This window comes from Thunnus albacares, chromosome 5 (assembly GCF_914725855.1).
Source record: "Thunnus albacares chromosome 5, fThuAlb1.1, whole genome shotgun sequence".
Lineage (NCBI taxonomy): Eukaryota > Metazoa > Chordata > Actinopteri > Scombriformes > Scombridae > Thunnus > Thunnus albacares.
The window spans coordinates 9,964,170-9,986,370 of NC_058110.1; the positions used below are offsets into that span (position 1 = coordinate 9,964,170).

General features: G+C 40.5%; 1 protein-coding gene across 2 annotated transcripts; it reads right to left on the reverse strand.

Moving 5' to 3' along the window:
• Window positions 1-498: 498 nt before the first annotated feature.
• arhgef19 (Rho guanine nucleotide exchange factor (GEF) 19) lies at window positions 499-20,732 on the reverse strand. 2 transcript variants are annotated; one of them, XM_044352158.1, is made up of 17 exons: window positions 20,372-20,732; window positions 8,058-8,769; window positions 7,460-7,951; window positions 6,553-6,685; window positions 6,382-6,467; window positions 6,033-6,289; window positions 5,741-5,901; window positions 5,476-5,628; window positions 5,029-5,158; window positions 4,771-4,845; window positions 4,584-4,673; window positions 4,279-4,442; window positions 2,842-3,000; window positions 2,368-2,447; window positions 2,177-2,281; window positions 1,894-2,080; window positions 499-1,343 (listed from the first exon to the last, which is right to left on the reverse strand). In XM_044352158.1, the coding sequence occupies exons 2-16, from the start codon at window positions 8,746-8,748 to the stop codon at window positions 1,926-1,928; spliced, it is 2,931 nt and encodes a 976-aa protein (XP_044208093.1). In that variant the 5' UTR covers window positions 8,749-8,769; window positions 20,372-20,732; the 3' UTR covers window positions 499-1,343; window positions 1,894-1,925. The 2 variants fall into 2 exon arrangements, with proteins under 2 accessions (XP_044208093.1, XP_044208091.1); XM_044352156.1 differs by having other exon boundaries at window positions 499-2,080.
• Window positions 20,733-22,201: the final 1,469 nt, after the last annotated feature.

Here is a 22,201-nt window from a genome sequence, read left to right on the forward strand (position 1 = left end):
CATTTGTGGATTTTTACTGACTGACTTACTGAGGGGAATGATGGCGATGATGGAGGCCTAAATGTAATTCAGTGCTTAGTGTATAACAGTATCATTTTATCCTGTGTTATTAGTGTAACACAATAATGTCTAGCTTTTATTCTACTGGTGCTAAACTGGGGCCAGTCAAAGTTTTTAAATTAGTAAAAGTAACTCTTAATGTATGTGTGAAGCTGCACATTTACCACACAGGTGGTCAAAAATCCACTTGTGTCCCAAAGTCTATTTTACCTTTTTTTTTTTGCCATTCCATGAAAAGACAAAAACCAAAAATGTGTTTGTCTGTCTCTTAACTTTCCATTCTCCCTACCTTGACTGACTGACAGCCACAAGCCCAACTTAAATTTTTAAAAACAGGTCACAAATGTATAGTTTCTTTTTTTTTTTTTTGAAGCTTGGTAATTTACTAAAGCAGCTGGGCACTGTAGTTTTTAGCTAAGGTTACTCAAACAGAAGTAAATAGTGCATTTGTTGGGGACTACTTTCAGCTGCGGATTTATACACATTTGGTGCTCTAATGAGTATTTACAGCAGTGGGATGGTGTATATGGGACTGTGTCGATATAAACTACATGTGTGTGCTTATGGTAAGGAAGGAACATGTCTCCCAGTACAACGGTGTGGCTCACTGATGTGTTTTTAATATGACACAGAGGAACACAGTAGCTAGAAAATACATGTTAGTGTGATAAGGTCATTGTTGGTTTGGGTCTTTTCATGGGATTTGCTGACAATAAAAAACATATAGAATATTGCCAGCTTAATCCTTTAATCAGATTAGTGGGTTGAAAGAAATGAAGTATTTGTGTAGTGAGGCCTTGCAGATATGATATTCTGCCTTTCATTTGAATCCTGAAAATCATCTTAAAAATATTTAATCCACCATTCTGCAGTTGCCTTGTCTGACCAATCATCCGAGTTCATATATTGTTACTACAGACCATGCTCATACAAAGAGGGTTGACAATTTACCAATCCACATCTTTTAAATCACAGCTGTAATCAACTGCTTGTTGTATTTCCAGCTATGGGATGGACTTAAACACAAAACACTTATCAGTCATTCATTTCTTGTAACAACTGTAACTCTGCAACAGAGCAACACTTCTTATCTGCCTTTCAAAAGTAAAGCAGAACTCAGTGTGAACAAAGAAAAAAAAGATAAAAGGCCTCTGATATGTCCTCATGCAGCTCAGCAGCAGGATATGCCTCGGGCGATTTTCTGATGTTGCAATGTTACATGAATGAATCTCTTGCACCTCACAAAGCTCAGTTTACTGCATAAGACAGTCCAAAGAGGGATTCTGGCCACATGAGACATGATAGAAGAGAAATGTAGTACAGAAGTTAGCTGGGTGCTACTGTTATCCCCTCACATGAACCGAGAAATGTAAACACTTATCTTTGGATGTGTTTACATTTACTACCTGTGCTGGTAAATGTGCATGCATGTATACCAGATTTATCACAGAAATGTTAGAAAGTCTCACATTTCATGAATTGCATTTACAGAAAGCATGCATAAAGTAATTGCTCCTACAAAGTTTAGCAACTGCAGAGTGGCATAACTGTTAAAAAAAATGTCATAATATGAACTTCTGACAACAGATTCTCATTGTATAAAAGCCTTTTAAACATAAAATGTAATGGAGCATGAAAAGCATTGCACTAGCATGTATTCACAGCTAGCATGCTAAAGGAAAATGTTGCTACCAAGTGCAGAAGCCATGCAAACAACGCTCAGAAATGTTATCCTGTTTTAGCATCTGCATACTATACGAAGGTCCCACATCCATCTAAAATTAAAATAATGATCCAGAAGCTTAAAAATGCAGCTTATAAATTGAAATGCACCTTTGACACACAAGACGTTGCATTAAAATTGGTCAGTCTTCCCCTTCCAGTTTCTGTGTGACACATTTGATGCGGATATTCTCTCGGAGGTTGCGGACGCGTGCACTGTGACTTGTGATTTCCTCCACGTAGGTTTTGGGGAACCAGCCCCGTTCCCCGTCAGACAGTCTGATGCCTTCCACCCAGCCTGGTCAAGTAAAACATTCTTTAGAAATCATCAAAGCACTACACCACTGCTTGTTTAAAACCCAGACAGCCAGTCAGACTTTTTCCAGATTCTTACCATCACTTGTAATGGTCTTATAATGAAGAATGTCTGCCTTTTCCAGGGTTAACTCGTCGTGCTCTTGGGCCTGATAGCTTTTGATGCACTGAACCTGGAATTTATCTGAGAGGAAAAGACAAGAAAATAAATACATGAGAGGATTAAAAGGTTTACGCTGATTTATAGTGAACCTCCTGCTCTGTACTGACCAGCATTCTCAGTGGCTTGCTCAATGTCTTTGAGTGGATCAGAAGGAAACATTGCTGTGATCCACCTCTGCTTCCCACTCCTTGATAGAAACAAAACCAGAGCAATTAGAGCACCATGTGCTAAAGCAGTGGTTCCCAACCTGGGGGTTGCAACCCCCACAAGGGGTTGCTGGATTAATCTAAGGGGTCGTGAGATGATTTGGCAGGATAGGACAACAGAGAAAAACATATTTCTGACAATTGAAATGTTTTTTTTTCAAGCTTTCCACAAATTTTTGCTTAATTTATTGTGGATTTTATCTCCTCAAGCCTCTAAAAGTTAAAAGTCCTCTTTCATTTAACTGGTGGACAATGCAACATGTGAGGAGGGATCCCTGATAGACGAAAAGTTGGGAACCACTGTACTAAAGCATCAAGTTTTGACTTAAGGCAGATTTATTGTTGACAGTGCTTTGACACAGTGTTGTTACTCACTCAGTGTGTGATTTGAGCAGAATCTGGTGTTTAAGCTGCTGGCCTTCACACAGTTGCAGGTGGAAGATGAAGCCTGAGATTCCCTGCAGCTTCTGACTGAGATCCTTCACTTTCAGCTCTCCTATCTTGGCATGGACGAATACCATAAACTTCCATGTGCTGCAAAAAAAGGTGTTAAGATTAACAGCAGACAGTGCATGTCTAAATATTTCACATGTAGATAGATAGTGAATCTTTAAAGGGGACCTATTAAGCTTTTCCTTATTTTCAGTCACATATATAATGTTACAATGTCAGATTTTCATATTAAACAATGAGGTAATGAGGTAAATGAGGTAAACATATGTAGAGGTAATTCCTGTGAGCAAAAAACACCAGCTTCAGACTGCTCTGAGCGCTCAGTTTCCAATGTTTTTTCACTACTTTCAGCCTGAGCCGATGTCAGCTTATCTCCATATCTTGTTGTGTTGACTGGTTGTTGGTGCTGCTAATGATGCTCTGCTAATTCAGTGAGGAACATGTTTAATTTCCTGTTAATTCTTTGCAATAAAAGTCTCCTGTTATTTAGTTATTTAAAAGTTTCTAATTTGATGCAGTAAAGCAGGAAATGTCAAGTTTGCATTGGCGATAACTTAACACAACTCTCATATGGCTGCCCCTCAGCAGCTTCCTGAGAGCTGGCCAATCAGAACAGAGTGGGCTCATCAGGAGGGGGGGCTTTAAGAGACAGGAGCTAAGACTGCCTATTAAGAGACAGAGGCTGAACTGAGGGGCTGCATAGGGGCCAGTTTAAGGTAAATAAGGAGTTTTTTGAACCGTGAATCATGCAAAGCTACTCTAGTAGAGTCCCAGAATAAAAATGTAGATCTAGAAATGAATATAATAGGTCCCCTTTAAAGAGCCCCTTTAGACATGTTTGAAGACATATAAAAATGCTCTGATATAGTCTGATATGGTTTTTCCAAAAAAAAAGCTGAGAGTTGGAGATGTTTCAGGTCCACACAGTGTTGATTTGAAAGATTGGGTTGATTTTTTTTCAAGTGTCTCTTCGAGGAATGGTTTAACATTTTGGAAAATATGTTTATTCATGTTCTTGCTGAAAGTTAGATGACAATAAATACAGTAAATATTAAGCTACAGCCAGCTGGTGGTTTGCTTAGCCTTGCTTACCGGGCTGGGCCAAGAAACAACACAGCTTGTTTATAGTCTTTATGCTAGGCTAAGCTAATGGTTCCTTCAAAAGAGAGCCTAGCTCTCAACTCTCTTGACTAAATAAAGGTAAAAAAAAAAAGTACAGGTAGTGAGAATTGTATTTCAAAAGACTTAGAAGTAGAACCAATTCTTTCCAAACATACTTTCTAAATTGTCCTTTTTTCACCTGATGAGTCATGACTTTAAAGATGTTTTGTCTTTTTGTATCTATTGCATATCACTCACTCTTTCCTCCTGGACAGCAGCAGACAGTCATTGAACAGGTGGAGGTACACAGGCTTGGTGGGTAACTTGAGCTTAGATCCAGAATAACTCATCGTCTGGGTGTCCACTTCCAGGAGTTCACCGTGTTTCACCAGCCAGCGCGACTGAGAAATCAGAGGAAAGATCTAGAAAGAAAGGAAATAACTTGCAGGATAAGAGCCACAGAAATATGAACAGTGATAGCAGAACAAAAGTATTCACATAGCAGTCCTCCTGTGCCAACATTTCTAAATACAATACGAACAATTCACATAGACTTAATTCACCTTGCCCTCAAAATGAATTTTCTTATTGAGGTGGATGAGTTCTTCCATCCTCTTCATTGACTGCACACTGGAGTTACATTCTTTGATGATCTAAGAAGACACATACCAACATGGTTATTACTGTTGAGCCTCACCAGTGATAATGCTGGTACTCATCCAACTGGCTATTAGGGATGATAATCACTACCTTTTTTAGCTCATTGAAAGCTTTCGTGGCAGTGTCCTCATCCCGAGATCCTGGTGTTGTCCTCTTTAAGATATTCTGAAAAATACAGAACTTTTGAAGACATGCCAGAGCATAAACAATAGTCTTGTTATGCACTGTTGAGGGAGAACTTGCTGCGGCAAATTGCTTGGCTGGTCCCAATATTACTCCATTTACACATCCACGTAATTGGGTTTCAAGTGTGAACATGAACTCTGCAGTGAATGTTTAACTGTGTACCTCCACCAGCATTTTAAGCCGTGTGATCCTCTGGAACGGGAGGATTAGAAAAGAGGTCAGGGGAAGTCTTTGGCAGATGGGGTCCTCCTCCAAACGGGCCAGGATGGCAGGGAAACGAGGGTTCTCGTGCCTGAGAGAACAAGACGTGGACATTTAGAGAAACATTTTAATGTCTCTCAGTGAAACTGAATGAAAATTCCAGGGTGCTTTTTACGCTGAGAAAAATGTTCAGCTTACTCAAGATGAACCATCTGCAAGTTAAGTCATGCAGGTGTAAAATAACACCTGAACACCCTTAGAGGAAATTATGTACAACAAGCACAAAACAATTGGATTTAAAGCATTACAGCTATGAATATGCACAGAGAGATAGCGTATACTGTACATATATGTTCAGATCTCCAACAGCTGATGTGTTACATACATACAGTGAAAGCAGTTACTCACAGCAGACGCTGGTATGTCTGCTCTTGGTACGCCTGGTTGGTTACATAAGGTAAATAAACCCTTCGCAGTGCTGGGCAGTGATCCAGGACAATGTCACACACATCAAACCGCAGAATGTCTTCCTCCAGCCGGTGCTCCAGGTCCTGAAGAAACCTAAAGGTAATGAATGAGCAGAAAACACACTCAGAGAAGGAGACAGAATGACTGAGGCGTTAAAACAAAAACTTGAGGGCAAAAGAGGAACATTAGTGGAGCATCACTTCACCTCTCACTGACATCTTTGACTTCAGGCAGTTTGGAGAAGAGCCACTGCTTATTCTGAGCTCCGAGACACTCAGAGAGCTCCTGTGACAACATGAAGTGGTCCACCGCGATTGTCAAACTACGAATGTATGATGCCTCAGAAGTCACCAGTTCAAACTTTGCCTGAATGGAGGAGGACACAGATTGTCAGCTCCAGACAGCAACAGTACATGAACTAACAGCAGTGGCAGTCCAGCAGAGAAACAAAGACACAAATGCAAAAGCAATTACAAGATCTGTTGTGTCTTATTCACCTCCTGTAATTTCCTTTCCTCATTGCTGAAGTTATCGAGCTGACCGCTGGTGCGAACATCAGGGATGTCCTGCCACAGTGCAAAAGCCGAGCCTCGTGAGGAACGAAAGGAGCTGGATGGAGACAGATTGGACGGAGATGGGGTCCCGTCTGACCCCTCGTCCCTGAGCCCATCCTCCTCTGTGCCTGGCTCCTTCCCCTGCTGCCTCTGGATCTCTCTGTTGATGGCGACGTCACTGTATTCCTGGTACAGTATCGCTGCAGGAAAAAGCATTCAGGTCTCAGTTTAAATACTGTAGATGCAATAAAAGAAAAATTTTGGAAAAAAATAATATTTCAGGGAAACTTACAACTAGGCAAAAATCGTGATAAGCGATTTGAAGAAGCAACAGTTGTAAGTGTGCACAAGTCCTCCTCTACAGATTTCTTTCGCATTCTGTGAAGAAAATGTTAAAAGACATTAAAACATGTAATTTAATCTTTACAGTTTTTGTGATGAAATATTTTCAGTCCCTTTTTACCCGAGTTTTGTGCTCCACCGATGCAAAGGCATTCCGTTGTCACTGCTGGGCAGTGGAGGTTCAGGTCCTACAGGACTGTGGGGGGCGCTATCACTAGAGCCTCCTGAGCTGCGGTGCCTGGGGTTGGACTTGTCTAAAGAGGATGAAAAGCAGGTAGTGCAGAAGTGAGATCCAGGGAAGACACAAGAGATCAAAGATTCATGAAATGATACCCTCAGTTTGAACCTCTCTGGATGTTTTGACATCTTCAGCTGTTTAAGAGCTGTTTGTTCCTTCTTAAGCAATCTACAAAACATGTCAAATATTTTCAGACATTTTAGCCTTTATTAGATATTACACAGTAGAGGTTGACATGCAACCAGGGTCCCCTGCCAGACGACATTGCAATTACATGGGCAGCGTCTTGAATCCCAGGGCCACCAGAGAGCCCAACAATTATTTTCACAATTGATTTATCTGTTTCAAAGAGCCTGAGGTAACATCTGCTAATTGCTTGTTTTGTTTTACCAAGAGTCCAAAACCTGAAGATATTCAATTTACAATGTTGTAAAACAGACAAAAGCAGCAAACGTTTGGTGCTTTTGATTGATAAATGACTTCAATGTTTGATCGATTCTCAAAAGTGTTGTTGAGTAACTTTGTCAGTGGACTCATTGATGAAATCATTATGGTAAGTTTGGTCCACCTGCTCCACCACAAGCTGATGGCGAGTTTTCTTTCATACAACAGAGCAAATGGGTCCAATATGACGTTAGGTGATGTTTCAGAGACAGATTTTAACAATGTTTGACAGCTTATCTAAAATATACACAAATAAAGGTGATTTTATGTTGTTTTTTTCCTTCAATTTAACATCCATCTGTGTTGTACATACAGTACCAAGATGTTGGTTCTGATGCCTACTCACAGTCAGGGTTGGGGCTGAGACTGTGGGAACTCTGTCTGTCCTTGGAGGCTACCCGAGCAGACAGCGACTTCCCCAGCTTCAAGGTGAAGGAGTTCTTCCTTTGGGACAGCTGAAGTCTGGATATCAGTTCTGAAGCTGAGAAGCGCCGCCGCTCTTGGTCCCCGTGACGGCTGCGTGACAAAAAGCTGCCCCCTGTGGCGTGTGACGTCTCTACACTCCCGCTGTCCTCCCCCACCCCTGGTATTGGGTCCTCTATTATCTGCAGTGGTTCTGCAGGTAGATGTAAAATGTCATTGTGACTGAGGTTTGGGAGATCTGTAGCACCGTCTGTGGATGAAGGACTTGTGATGGTCTCTAGTGAAGATAATCCACTGAGGTCCTCCTCCAGGAAAGATGCAAAAGGTCCTGGGAAGATGTAGTCTGCATCCAGGATTGGGCTGCTGAGAGATTCATCACTGGGGCTGTCTGGGGAATAAACCTGCATTTTACGCCCTGGAAATGAGAGAATGACTTTAATAGGATAACAGAAGAAGAAGTGCTCTAAAGCTTAATTTATTATGTCAACTTTTGTCAAGAGTCAAAACAGCACAACACTCACGGATAGACTTCTCTTTCACTGACCCCTGTGATGTTCTCCTCTGTGGCTGGTAGGAGTCGGGACTCTGAAACTCAAGACCTTCAGATGAGGATGAGGAGCAGGGTAAATGAGAATCCCAGGATTCTCTGTTTGTGTATATAGAGGACAGAGGGAATGACAGAGGGAGGCTAAGAGTTGCGTGGAGAGGACGACATACTGTTGTGACAGTTTGTGGTTTTTCAGTCTGCTCCTGCAAAGAAGTCCTGCTGCCATTTTGGCATTCAGGCACTCCGTCACCCGCAGGTGTACGAGAGTTCAAATCCATCCTTGTTTCATGCACATTGTCTGTCCTGGGGCAGCCGTGCTGCATATCATTCAGTTCGTTCAGTGTGTGCCTGAAACCGTTCAGGGGTGGGGAATGTGTTGTGCATTGTGCGTCTGGAATAACAGTCGGCCTTGGAGAGCCATGGCCGTTTAGTTTAGGAGTCACTGATGGTTGTAGCTCAATAAAAGCTAAGGTTTCCTGCTGGCATACAGCAACGTGCTTGTGGTGGCACGGGTGGAGGAGAGACCTGTCCTCCTGGGCCTCACTCAGAGCTGGGGACTCTCCTGAGCCAGGAATCCACATGCTGGGACTCTCTCCTCGGCAGCGAAAAGCGTGAAGGTGGGGTTGGAAATCAGGAAAAGGTGAGAATCCATAACCAGGGAGCATGGCTGAACGAACACATGGGAGCTGCAGATGGAGAGAGAGAATAGAAAACTTATATAAAGCTCTATTTAATAGCAGTTGTTCCTGCAGCTGGAACACCAACAGCCAAAAACTAAACAAGAAACTTACACATTGCTCAACACAGAGTGACAATGCTGGTTGTGTTGCCACAGAACATAATTTACTACATAATCACCTTACACAGTGATTTAATTTAGCATTTAGGAATGTAACAGAAACAGCAACCATGAACAAGTATCAATACATTTGTGAAGTGAAGAAATTTCATGGACGAACAGCTGGCCAGTGTAATTGGAATATAAGAAACTAAAATTTAAAAACCTTGTTAAAATATATTTGGTGATTTCATTTTGAAATTCAACATTTAAAGACAGAATAAGAAAATGTCATTTTTAATTGTATAATTTTATTATCTGCTCATTATTGTGTTTGACTTATCATTTAAAAGCAAATGTAATGATTAAATTTAGAACAGCTACAATTTACCAATGTATTATTAATTGTTTACAACATATTATAATTAAATGTTGTATAACACAGTTCCACAGTAAAGACATTATAATCTGCTGAAATAAAAAAGTGATCAAATCCAGGTGTATCTTCTGTATCTACCTGTGCAGGTAATCAGAGATGAATGATGAAGTATTTTGTACATGCATTTAAATGAACTAAACTCACATGCATCGACCCGACCGGAGAATCCATTAAACAGGTGGGTGCTGGGTGACATGTTTACTGTCACTTTTATTCCAATATTACTAGAAGAAGTATCTGTGACTAATGGATGATAGACAGAGATATTCATGCATTTTAATGCGTGTGTGAGTCCTGCTACTGTAAATAATATGTAGATACTGAAATAGAACATGTTTTTATTTAAAAATAATAAGGGGAGTTATGAATTATACAGATCCAATTTCTGGTCTGTGACTTTAACGATAGGGAAATTTGGATTATAGTCAGTAACACCACAAATAAATATTATAACCGGTTAAAATCTTGGTTTTCTTGTCATGTGTGATCACTTGTTGTATCGGTCACATGGACCAAATGTTGGTTCGGATGATTAAACTGTCTAAAATCATTTGTGGTTTTCTGCATAAACATTTGAATCCAACAGAAGAGCAAAGGGGAGAAAACAGGAAAGTTTCCTCAAGAAATAACTGGTATGATAAACAATACAGCAACAAACCACTTATCCAGCAATCAAATATGGCTGACTGGACACAACTTACTGTTACCAAGTTGGCTTAGTGTCGCCACCGGATTCCACAGACTCGATCAAGTGTTACACAGTATATTCACTTGTAATGAACAGTAAGCTGCGTTGTGTAGGTTTCATAAAATATTCAGGCAGTCTGCGGATGTTTAGTTGATGTCATTTCTTTGGGATTTATGCAAATTCATTTAGGATGTTCACCACACACACACACACACACACACACACACACACACACACACACACACACACACACACACACACACACACTGAGCAGACAGTCCTGGAGTTAGCGAGATGGGCCCTGAAACTATTGACACGTGCAGGATGTATCCCAGTCAAACCAGTCTTCACACAGACACACAACCGTTGACACACATGCACACACACTTAAGTCTGGTGTAGTGCGTCTCCTGAGCCGTGTCTTCCTGCTCTAATTAAAGACCTCTCTACACACAGTATTCATCCCCTGTACTTAACATCTCTAGACACACATACACACACACACACACCTCTCCAGACAGAATACCACAACAGACGGACAGACAGAGGAAGAGAGCACATCCTCAGCACTCTCACCTTTCACCTGAGATCTATACTCATCTATCACTCCGGTTGTTGGTCTACCTTCCTGTCAGCCCGACTGAACATTTACAGTGAGTGTCTGTCAGAGAGTTAGCTCTCCTGACAGCTTCTTTAAACACACACTAGTGGAGCTGGGTCTGCTTCCTGAACAGGTAATCCTCAACTTCTGACTTAAACACCAGGTAAAATGAATGGAAACATACAGCTCACACAGTCTCATATGCATGGAGGGGTGCAGAGGTAAACTAGTAATATATTTTGTATTTAGTCACATTCCTCCACAGTCACAGACCCACTGTATTTTGTTATTTTCTAATCAAACTAATGGAGATAGATGTGCCTTGTAACCAAAAGAAGTTATTTTTAAAAATATATATATTTCAGGTCAATTAATAAAAATATTAAGTATTTTTTTCTCCCAAGTCATATAATCGTAAACCTTTGAGTTTTTGTGAAGCAGATAGCTATGTAGCATTTAGCCTGGCTAGCATAGCCACAATAACCTTCTATTACATTTTTCACACATTTCCTGTGTGAATGTGGTTGTTTGTTGAGGTTGCAGAAACAACACACTCACACACAAAGTCATGTAATGGACTGTAAATCAACTGTCTCACATTTAGTCATCACACTGCTGCTTTAAGTATGCTCCACTTTGTTCCTTTTTCCTTTTGTACAAACTTTAAAGATCCCCTCCAGTCATGTTTAAAGATATATGTATAAAATGCTCTGCTTGAAATAATAAATTGTGTCTGATATGTTTTTTTCCTGTCATATAAATCCAATTACCTTGTTAAAAATCCTTAAAATAAAAATTGGGAAATCCAAAATCTAAGAAATAAATATCACTTTTATAAGTTGTATACTGGACCATGATTGGCTCTGAAAATAGTAGTGATGTCACAATTCATGATTGTAGGTACAGGTTGAGGAGAGCACAGAGAAACTTTCACTCTTCAGCAGCTGAATGTGAAAACAGTCTGGTGTCAAATTTGCACGTGTGCATCACTCTGCACAAGTGAAAGTCAAACATCCGTGTGAAGGAACAAGAAAAAAAACACATTTTTACCAGGAGGGACTTTAAACTATTTGTTCTCTAGGGTCATATGTCTTAGCATGAGGCTTTATTTTAGTGAACAAAGTAGGCAGAGTAGTAATTATCTAGCAACAAGGTGTGTTAGCATAGCCACATTAGCTGACAACTAACACTGTATTAATGTATTTGTTTTCTAAGCTGTTGCCAAAGGTCTTTTCTTCTTCTTCTGTGAGCAGCTCCTCCATTTTCTTTGTGTGATGCATTGTGGGATAGTATTATCTACCAAAACTTCACTTAAAAATCAAGCGATCTTGTCTGCAGGCTGGCATTTTTAAGCACACTTTAGCTTGTCATTTTCCATTGTAAACTGCTACAAACTCTCAAAACATAGAATTAGCATACTGTGTACTGTGTAATTTGGGGCACAGATAAGGTCGCACTGTTTGAGTGTTGATTGTTAACTTTTTTTTAACATATTTATTCACAATCATAAACACACACACAGCAGACCCTTTTTCATGGACAATTATGAAAAATTATACCCTTCAACCATGTATTTTTTTTATTTGTAATTCAGAGTTTAATTATCTACTCGCTGTAAATCTTTATTTGATATATATATTTTACATTATAGCAAGTAAATTAAACTGTACACCTGTAATTATCATGAACATATGAGTGTTCCGTAAGAGGATAAAAGCATAAATTAATCCTTTTCCTGGAAGTATAACTTTGTTTATGATGGTGTTTGTTTGCCTAGAGAATCACAGACTGGAAATCATAGTTTACTCTCCTCTTTATTGAGCACACATGTGCAGTATGCTGTGAATATGAGGCTGTTGAAAAGCCACACCTGTTCTTGTGGCAACAGTAAGCAGCCTAGCCAATCCTATCTCTCTCTGTTTCACACACACACACACACACACACACACACACACACACACACACACACACACACACACACACACGTGTTTGCATGCATGTCTGCACACAAACACAAGTGCACACAAGCACATACGCTAGTGCAGGCACAAATGGTTACCTGTTCCCTGCTGTAGACAAAGGCAGCCTTTATCTGTGTGCCTGGGCCAGGCTGCCCTGAGCACAGGACACCTGAGAGGGTGTGGGAACTGCTTATACTGATCCACTCATATAGTGCAGCCACTGAGCCATATAAACAAATCCAGACCACTGTTGCTTAATGACACAAGCTTATTGACGTCTAGCTGGTAAAACTGTAATCCTGCTGTAAACTTTATTTACTCTTATCTACAGTCTGACATGTGAGATTAAATTATTTCCTAGTTTATGATGTATTCTCTATAAAAACTGTGTTTTAGTTTCCATGATCAACTCATCTTTTAGTACTACCTAATGCATGAATGTTAACATAATCCTCCACCAACAGCCAAGTCGTCATAAATCAACATACAATAAATCAACTCTGTGTAGAAAATTAGTTATCAGCTCATTTGATCAAGAAACCTCAAAGATCCCCAAAACTGATTATAAACCTCCCCACCACATTCATCCCAACATGAAAGCATCCGATTACACGTACTGCGCATTCCTCGCGCTGATACAATTATATCACGCTATTAAAATTTCGATCCCAAAGACGTGTAATTTCCTTTGTCATAGCAGGGTGTTATTTGTGACTGTTATGGACTTTGCTGCCAGTGTTTCCCCCTGTAATTTCACTAGGCTGCTCTAAGACGGCGTGTCTGCATACAGCAGTTAATGAATAGCACTCTGGCATGCGTCTAATGCCAGCAGCCATACGAGGAGCATTTTTAATCTGAAACATTTTACATCTTGAAGATCTCAGAATAATCCTTTAATGGAGTGTATCATATAAATATAAGTATGAATCCATTGCGGATTCAGCTTCATGACAGAGCCAAACGTGGTGTAATGGCATAATTAAAGTTTGTTTGATGTTAGCCGGGGGGTGTGGGGGTGAGAGTGTTAAAACAAATGGGGTTTACAGTTGGAATTGTTTGTGGTTCATAAAGGTGAAGACATACATTTCTACACTGTTTACTTTTCTAATGTCAGGGAATGTGATGGTAACACTGATTTAAAGGAAGTTTTAACACTTGAGGTTTAATAGAGCAAAATCACAACATACTGTCTCTGCATGCTTGATAAGAGTTGGCAACTACTACTCTGCGTGAGGATGTGGGTTTTACTGTCAATAGATAGCTCAACAAATTCTTCTGATGAGATTTCTCAGCCAGGCAACAGAAGTCTACTTTGTTTTGTGTGGTCCTGCAAGGCTGGTTAGGTATTCGCTTGGGTCGGACATCATTTCAAGTTGGTCAGATATCATCTTCATCATCATCATGAACTCTTCCTAGATACGCTACAGATCCACTTCATGGTTTTGCTCCTCAGTACGTTTCTGACCAGCTGACTATAATCCAAGCACACTTTTCAGGTCATCAGACCTGTAACGCTGGTTGTGTCTGGAGTGAAAGGTCATACTGGGGAATAATTTGTAGTTGTTTGCAGTGTTGAGATGTGGGTGATGAAAAATCCAGATATAAAATGCTGACAGTGCTTTTTTTTGTTAACAAAAAGGACACTTCCTTTGGAAAATCGGCGTGTGTCCCTTCCCCCGCACAGGGCATAAGTCTGGTGTGTTTGGTCAGACAGACTGGAGTGTCCTAACAGTGTGGTGTGACCAGCTCATGTGTGTGTGTGAGATCACAGTTTAACTCGGTCACATCGGACCACTAATTGCCAAGCAGTAGACTAAAGAGCCCAGCATTGTCTGCCGAGACAAGACATGACATCATTTGCCGTCACTTCTGGGAAAACTCCCGTCCCGGGCTCTCTATGTTTTGTAAAACCAGTTTTTGTAATATTTTCTATCAACTCTGTGATGGTGAATAAACTGTTTAATTTTTTTTCAACTTTGGAAATAGAATTACAAAGTTAATATAGTTATGGTGAGTTGTTGCAGGGTTTTGTGGAACTAGAACGCCTTAAAATGCAAACCTCAAATTTTCAACAAATATTATGCAGGCTTGTGTGCTGGTTTTCCATCCAATTATTTTAATGCAAATTAGATGTGTTGACATAGAAACAATTAAAGGCAACTGGGAACTTGTTAATAAAATTATGCGATACGCCCTTATGCTTGTTTTTGTTGTCAATAAATGATAAACCAAGTGGTTTTGGATGTTCTGATGGTAAAATTTCTATCCCACGTGTCTTCCTTTACGGTTAGATGATTGTTAGTTGAACCGTTTGATAATAAAGTTACACATTTCACATATCAATTCTTAAAATGCTTTCCATTTCTTCTTGTGGATGTGTGATTGATTGATTAAACCAATCTGCTGGCAATGCTGCACATGACTTTTGCACAATACTTCAAATGTACACTCTGAATACCTGAATGCAAAGCCAGGCAGTTATCTTCTTGGTATTTTCATGAGTTTCATCTAAATTGCTCATTCAGAAGAAACTCGTCAGTGAAACTTGAATTCCAATCAGGGGAAGTACACCAGATGTCAAGGTGACACACTAATCTGCATTTTTTGTAAGATCAGACGTCTGAATGCTGCGATAATGGCTGAGTGAATTCAGGTCAGGGAGTTTCTTGGTATTCGTTCCTCACTGAGACAGGTGAGCACCCCAGAGGCTACGGAGGAGGCGGGCGAGGTGGGGGGTGGGGGTTACCCAAATGTTTACACATGGTGTGGGTCCTCCTAATCCTCTACTACAGCCTCAGGCAACATACCCACGACCTTCCAAGACACTATAAAGATGCATACTGACAGCCTGGCTTACAATCACACAAGGCACACACAGATACACACACAAGGCACAACTGAATGTGAATGTGTGTGTGTGTGAGAGACGCTATCTGCCTTTGATTGAAAGCGACAAGACGTAGCGAGGTCTTCCCTGACCTTGTCCCACCCAGTGGGATTCCCACTAGCAGAAACGGACAAACAGCAATCTCTCATTTAATAGCCTGAAAAAATGGCGACCATCTCACATGTAAACGCCAAGACTTTTGGACCTTTAACCTCCCCCTCCCCACTGCTTCACTCTTCCACCATAACAACTGCAGTCACATATGAAGCTGACACAGACACAGAGACACACAGCCAGACACAAAGGAGCTATTGACAAACTTATGGAAATAACCTGATCTAATTATGGTGCTTTGTCATAAGTCGCAAAAGCTAGCAAGTCGATGGAGGGCCAAGGATCCAACACGCAGTAAATCCAGAAAATCTCATAATCATTACCTTCTGACAGATGATGGTTATCTGTATGCAATGAGATTCTATGAAAAGGAGTGCTGATTTAGGATGTTTTGGCAGGTTACGTTTACATATGAAAAGTTAAATCCAACACATTAGGAAATCTTTTCAGAAAATGTAGCATTGTCAGCTTGTGCTCCTTAGTCAGTATCTTTAAAGAAACACACCTGACTCCATCATCAAAAACGTAATTTTACCAATAACTCAGCACGAGTCCATTTTATGTTTGCAAGCAGCCAGAAACAAGATTATTTTCCAGTAACAGATACGAGATGCTTTCATTGCTGCAACTAACAGTTGTTTTCATTATTGATTCTTCTGATGTTTTCTTTTTTTTTCTTTCTTCAAAGAAGTCAGAAAATAATTAAAAATGCTCATCACAGTTTCCCAGAGTCCAGGGTGAAGTCATCAAATTTTAGTCCAACCAATAGTCAAATAATTTATTTAATAATATGAAACTAATATAAAGCAGCAAATCCTCACATTTAAGAAGCTGGAATGAGAAAATGTTTTGGAAATTGTGCTTGATAAACAACATTTAAGTATTTAAAGGATTAGGCTGTCAATTTTCTATATTCTTCTTATTGTCAATCAATCCCATAAAAAGACCAAAACCTTCGATGAATTGATCCTACTAACAAGTATTGTCTGTGTATCCTGTGTATCGTATTCCTCTGCACCACAGAGCTCCATTGATGTCCAAAGACGATTAAAATCACATCAATGAGCCACATTGTTGTGCTGGGAGACATGTTCCTTCATGACATGAACATGGCCAATGTCATGTTGAATCAATCCAACATTCACCATCTTGCTGCTGTAAATACTCCCCAGAGCAGCAAGGATATTAATCCACAGCTGAAAATAGTCCCCAACAAGTATATAGCCCCCCCCCCTGTTTTTGTTAACTACAGTGACCAGCTGTTTTAGGAAATTCTTTTTCAAAATAAAATTTTATGTTTGTGACCTATTTTTTAAAGATTTACATCTTCAGCGGGAACAATGAGCTTGGGGCTGCAACAGACAGAGCAGGAAAGTCACAAAGTATTAAAACCAGCCTCATCAATTCTCAAAGTAACAGAACTGCTAAAAATTGTCTATTGATCAACTAATCATATCAGCACTAGAAAATTTGCAGTAACATTAAAAGAGCCATTGATGTATGTGCTTTAGTCTGATTTCTGGTTGTTTTTATATTTTGGCTTAAATTCACTGGAAAAGGAGGAGGCTGGGTTTTCTGGACTCAAACTGTCAATCAGAGCACTTTGATTCCAATCTGATCCTTTGCCACTGAGCTCTCAAAAGCCTGACCTACTTCACAACAAATTGCTGATGCATCTCTTGCATCCATCTGCTCCTGTGCTCACTTGCACTCTCTGCCTCGATGTTTTCTAGTTCTCTGCTCTACTTTTTCCCCCAACTGCGCACCAGCAGTTTCTCCTCACAACACCCTCCACCCACACACACACACACACACATAAACACACACACGTCTTGCTTTTATTATCTGGACAGGTATGGACAAGCCGTCCATCGGGCTGCTTGTTTTGAAACATGATCGTGTAAAAATGGAACACACCCAACGAGCTGACCATCAAGAAACGATTCCACTTCAGTCCAGAGCTGAAGCTATTAAGTATTCAAAACCAAAACTCCTGAATACCAGCAGCGTCATCAGGATTAAAGCGACGAATTGAAAGAAAGCCAACCGCCCTAAAGAGCTGCTGCTGCTGCTGAACGTGACAACAACACCTGGTTTGAGTTTTTTTTTTTTCCTGAAGTGCAAAGAGGCTAAAAAAACAAATATTTTTAGTGAGAAAGCAAAGCCTCCTGAGTCAGAAACATATTATCTCACATGAGTACGAACGTGAAACACACACCGCGTCGTATTGGCCGTGTCACTATGTGAAATAACCTGAGGGCTACAGTGTCAGACAGGTGTGCAGCAACGCAGTCAGGGCAGCGCTCGGCACACATTGCCTCGAGGCTGGAGCTTTTCACGTCTGCTTCACGTATTAGCCAAATATTATTAACTAATAAATGACAGAGCCTGTTCACCGCTGCCTGAAAAGTGAATGATTTGTGCTCTCAGGGTGCAGGAGCTCTCAGACTGTCTAAGAAAATATTTTTTTCTTCTTACAAATCAAAGCCAAACACATTACTATATCATTATTAACTGAGTGCACAGTAACTCAGTAGGTGGTCTGTTTTATAGTCAAGTTCATGTCCAACTTCGGAGGTGCCCAACCACCATATGGGACCTTCTGACACAGAAGAGACACTTTTCCACATTCCCTGGATGACTCGGCACGCTCATTCCTCTGAAATTGACCGTTAAGCCGAAGCAGGAGACAAACAAAGAAACTCAACTGTACACGTGCAGGAGCAAGGGCTGCTATTATGGGCTATTAAGGCCCGCTGCTATTTAGGCCACAAGCCAGAAAGCTAGGAAAGTGACCCAGCCTCCTAAAAAATGTCGGTGTCACTGATGTTTAAAGAGCAGGTTGCTTACAGTCAATGATTTTAGCCTAGTTTTAAGAAAACAGGTCAATGCAAAATACAAAACACGTGCATGTAAACACAACAGGGAGCACAGGTCGCATTTGCATGCATGGTTAGCTGGGGGGAGGTGAGGGAGGTGTGTGTGTGTGGTGGGAGAAGGGTGAGGTGTGGCATCCTGGATTGCTTCCCCACAGCACACATTCACCCACCCACCCACACACACACACACACACACACACACACACACACACACACACAGCCGCAATCTGACTGGCAGGTGATGGGGCAGGTGCTCTCCAGACATGGGGGGAGGGAGGAAGTGGGAGGAAGGACGGGCCCTGTGATGAGTTAAATAAATCTGTGTGTGATATGAGCAGGTATGCGGAGTGAAATCGAATCTAGTGCACTGACATGCTGAACAATCAGAAGTTCAGTCACAGCTAAAGGGAACCAGGCTTACTAGATCTGTTTTTCTCTCCGATTTGATGATAACAATAATAAGAAAATATTGTTATCAGATGTCCACCCTGTAATAAAGTGCAGTAAGACAGTTCAAGGTCCTGATTTATGCTTTGCGCTGGTACACGTCTACCCAACGTGCAGGTGGTTTCGTTCGAGTCAGACATACCGTAGTAAATCAGATAATCCAGAAAACACCCACAGCTATCTATTTGGGTTATAGTCAAAATATGTACCTCCAGACTACGCATACAAGCAGACACACAGCAGCAGCCGTGAGCTGACATGACAACACACTTAGTCATCTGTGAAGCAGACAGAAAGTCAGCAATCACCTCAGATCACCCTCTCGCTGAAGGAGTTTGAAACATATCGAGAATAAGCCTCAATTGCCACAATAAAAGGGAGGGATCAGCTTTCCTTGTATTAAAAATGATAGCCTGGCTGTTCAATGTCATAAATGTGTTGTTGTTTATCCCTATTGAAGCAGTGCCAACAAATCTGGCTCCACATGAGTGAACAAACAAGCTGTGAGGCAGGATGAAAGAAAAACCAAACCACTCTGCACTGCATCTGGGAAACACACATATGAATCTGAATGCATGAACCGATACAAGCATTCACATGTATTAAAGCGCACACTGTCTGTCACCGGCTCTGTCTTTGCCTGAAGCTAAAGGGAGAAAATGTGTTTGAGTCTTATTCTAAAATGTCCCACAGAGGAGAAGACAGCAGAGTGTGTGTGAGCTGCGGCGCCAAGTTTCAGCCATGTACAGTTTTTAACAACCCCTCATCCGACATACTCCAGACATGCACTTACCTGCCCCACTCTGCAACAACTCATTGCTGCACTGTAACCATCACATTCAAGGCTCAACTCACTCTGCACTAACCTAGAGAGCTGCAGGAAACATTACTGATGCATACAGCGACTTCTTCCAAGAGAATGTATTAATAGTGAAGCTGTTGAACCCCCTGCAAGAATCTATTTTATCTGCATATTTGGATATGTGCAGCTTTGAAGAGTGAAAACAATGGTAAAACTGTCAAATTTTAAATTGAAATAAGTGTCATTTTTATTTCCAATCATGTATTCCACTGCAATGCACATGCATTATATCCAAAGACTTTATCTAAACGGCTGGTTTTGTTAGTAGACAAAACAATATCCAGGCGAACAGTGAATGTTGTGTTTACCACCCGGTAGTGATAACCCATCTTACAGTTCCATATACAAACACTATCTACCTTTGCTTACACAGCGTATATGCTGTCAAATAAAAACAATACACCTGACAAGCTGCACAGCACTACTTTCTCCAAGTGCACCACACAAAGCAGAGTGTGCAATCTCAGGCAAATCACACAGCTCAACTTTCACTCCCAGCAGCAAATATTCTCCAACTTGAAACAAAAATTGTAGTAAGTATTGACATGAAGATGAAATGTTGTTGAGTGTAGATTTCTCTGCTTTGCCAATTTTTGTGTGTGAGTTACTGTTCCAGCTTTTCAGTACTGTACCTCATTGGCGTTAGCAGCCTAGTGTGTGTGCTGGATGTTGGCCAGCAGCAGTGTGTGAATCCAGGCCATCCCAGGGTCAGGCTGAGCCACTCTGCTATCCATTGCTGCCTTGTGTTCCTCCCGGCTTCTCTCCTCCCTTCTGCTCTTCTTCAGCTTTTTTTTTTTTTTTTTTTTTTTTTAAAACACAGCGCAGACTTTTTAAATGCTGTGCACCAGCTCTTTTTGCCTGGTTCTTTTACTTCTTTTTCTTGTTCGCCTCCTCGGAAAAACAAAAACAGGTTGAAAAAACAGCCACCACTTGCTGCTCTCAGAGCTACTTACAATGCAGATCCCCTCTCTAAGCTCCTCTGCTCTCCCTTCCCTCTCGCTCCTTTCCCCTCCCTCCCTCTCTCTCTCTCTCTCTCTCTCTCTCTCTCTCTGCTACTGTTGGGAAGTGCTCTCTCATTTTCTCTTATTCTCCTCCCCCTCTCACGCTCTTCCTCTAACTAATAGTTATTTAGTGTCTCATTTCAGCACCTGCTTTGAGACGGGGAGAAGAGGGAACAGAGATTTGGAGAGAAAAATGTTGCTCCTCTGTAGAAGTGTGCAGGAGTAAAAATGTGCGTGTGTGTGTCCATATTATGGCGATGGAGTCTACTTTACCAGCTAAAATGTATTATGTATGTATTGTGTGTCATCATATACTGTTTATTATTTGAATGTATGAGGTTTGCATTTACAACCACAAATTCGAAACAAAGACAGATCCGTGCACACAAAAATGTACATTTGCATGTTAGTCTTTGTGCATGCGTCACTGTGTACGCAGGTTGTTGTGTTTTGTATGTGAGCGCCTGCATGCAGCTTTCACTACATGTCAAACTGTGAGTTGGTGACAGAGAGAAGCTGGCAAGGCATGCTTGAACTCTCATCTCTTTCAGTGCTCCCCGCTTGCTGCTGTATCAACTATGTTCACTAATCAAACATGAAAAGAATGGGGGTGGGGGGATAGGTTACCTCGGGACAGCAGTTTACTCAGCAGTGGTGGAAGTCTAATTGTCCCCCTTTTTTTGTTGGAAGAAAACAGGTCGCTAGGTATGGAAGCCTATAGGAGACAATATTAAAATGATAATGTTAACTTGAATATGAAAATGTAATTCCACAATAGCCAAATACCGTTTTCATTTTAATTTTCAAATTCTTAGAAAACTGTACTTTAAAGAAAAGAAGAAATGGAAAATTAGTCTCCATTGTTTATATTGGATTTTAATTTTCAAATTTGATTTAACATTAAAATATTGTCCATTGTACAGCTGGTTAAGTCTTTGAAAATGAAGTCATTGTTGTCAAATGCCATTTTCATTTTTAGATTGTTGGAAAATTGCATTTTAATTTTAATTGTGACTTAAAGCTGCAGTGTGTAGAATTTAATGCCCTCTAGCAGAACGGACTTGGTGATAATGGAATATATTATTCATAAGTATGTTTTAATTGGTGTATAATCACCTGAAAAATAAGAAACGTTGTGTTTTTACCTTAGAATGAGTCTTTTATATCTACATAGGGAGCTTCCATGGAGCCCGGCGGTCACCGTAGATTCTCCCACACTATTATAGTTGGTTGCCACTAAATCTTACACACTGGTCCTTTAAATATTACTTGCATAAATGGAAAATCAGGTTATATTGTTTATATTGCATTTTAATTTTTGAATTTATATTAATGTTTGAACATTGTCCACTGTACAGCGGATATGACTTTGGGAATTAAATTAAATTAACAGTTTTCCATTTTCATTTTAATATGGTTAGAGAACGTCTATACGAGTATTTGAAAATACAAATTGGATTA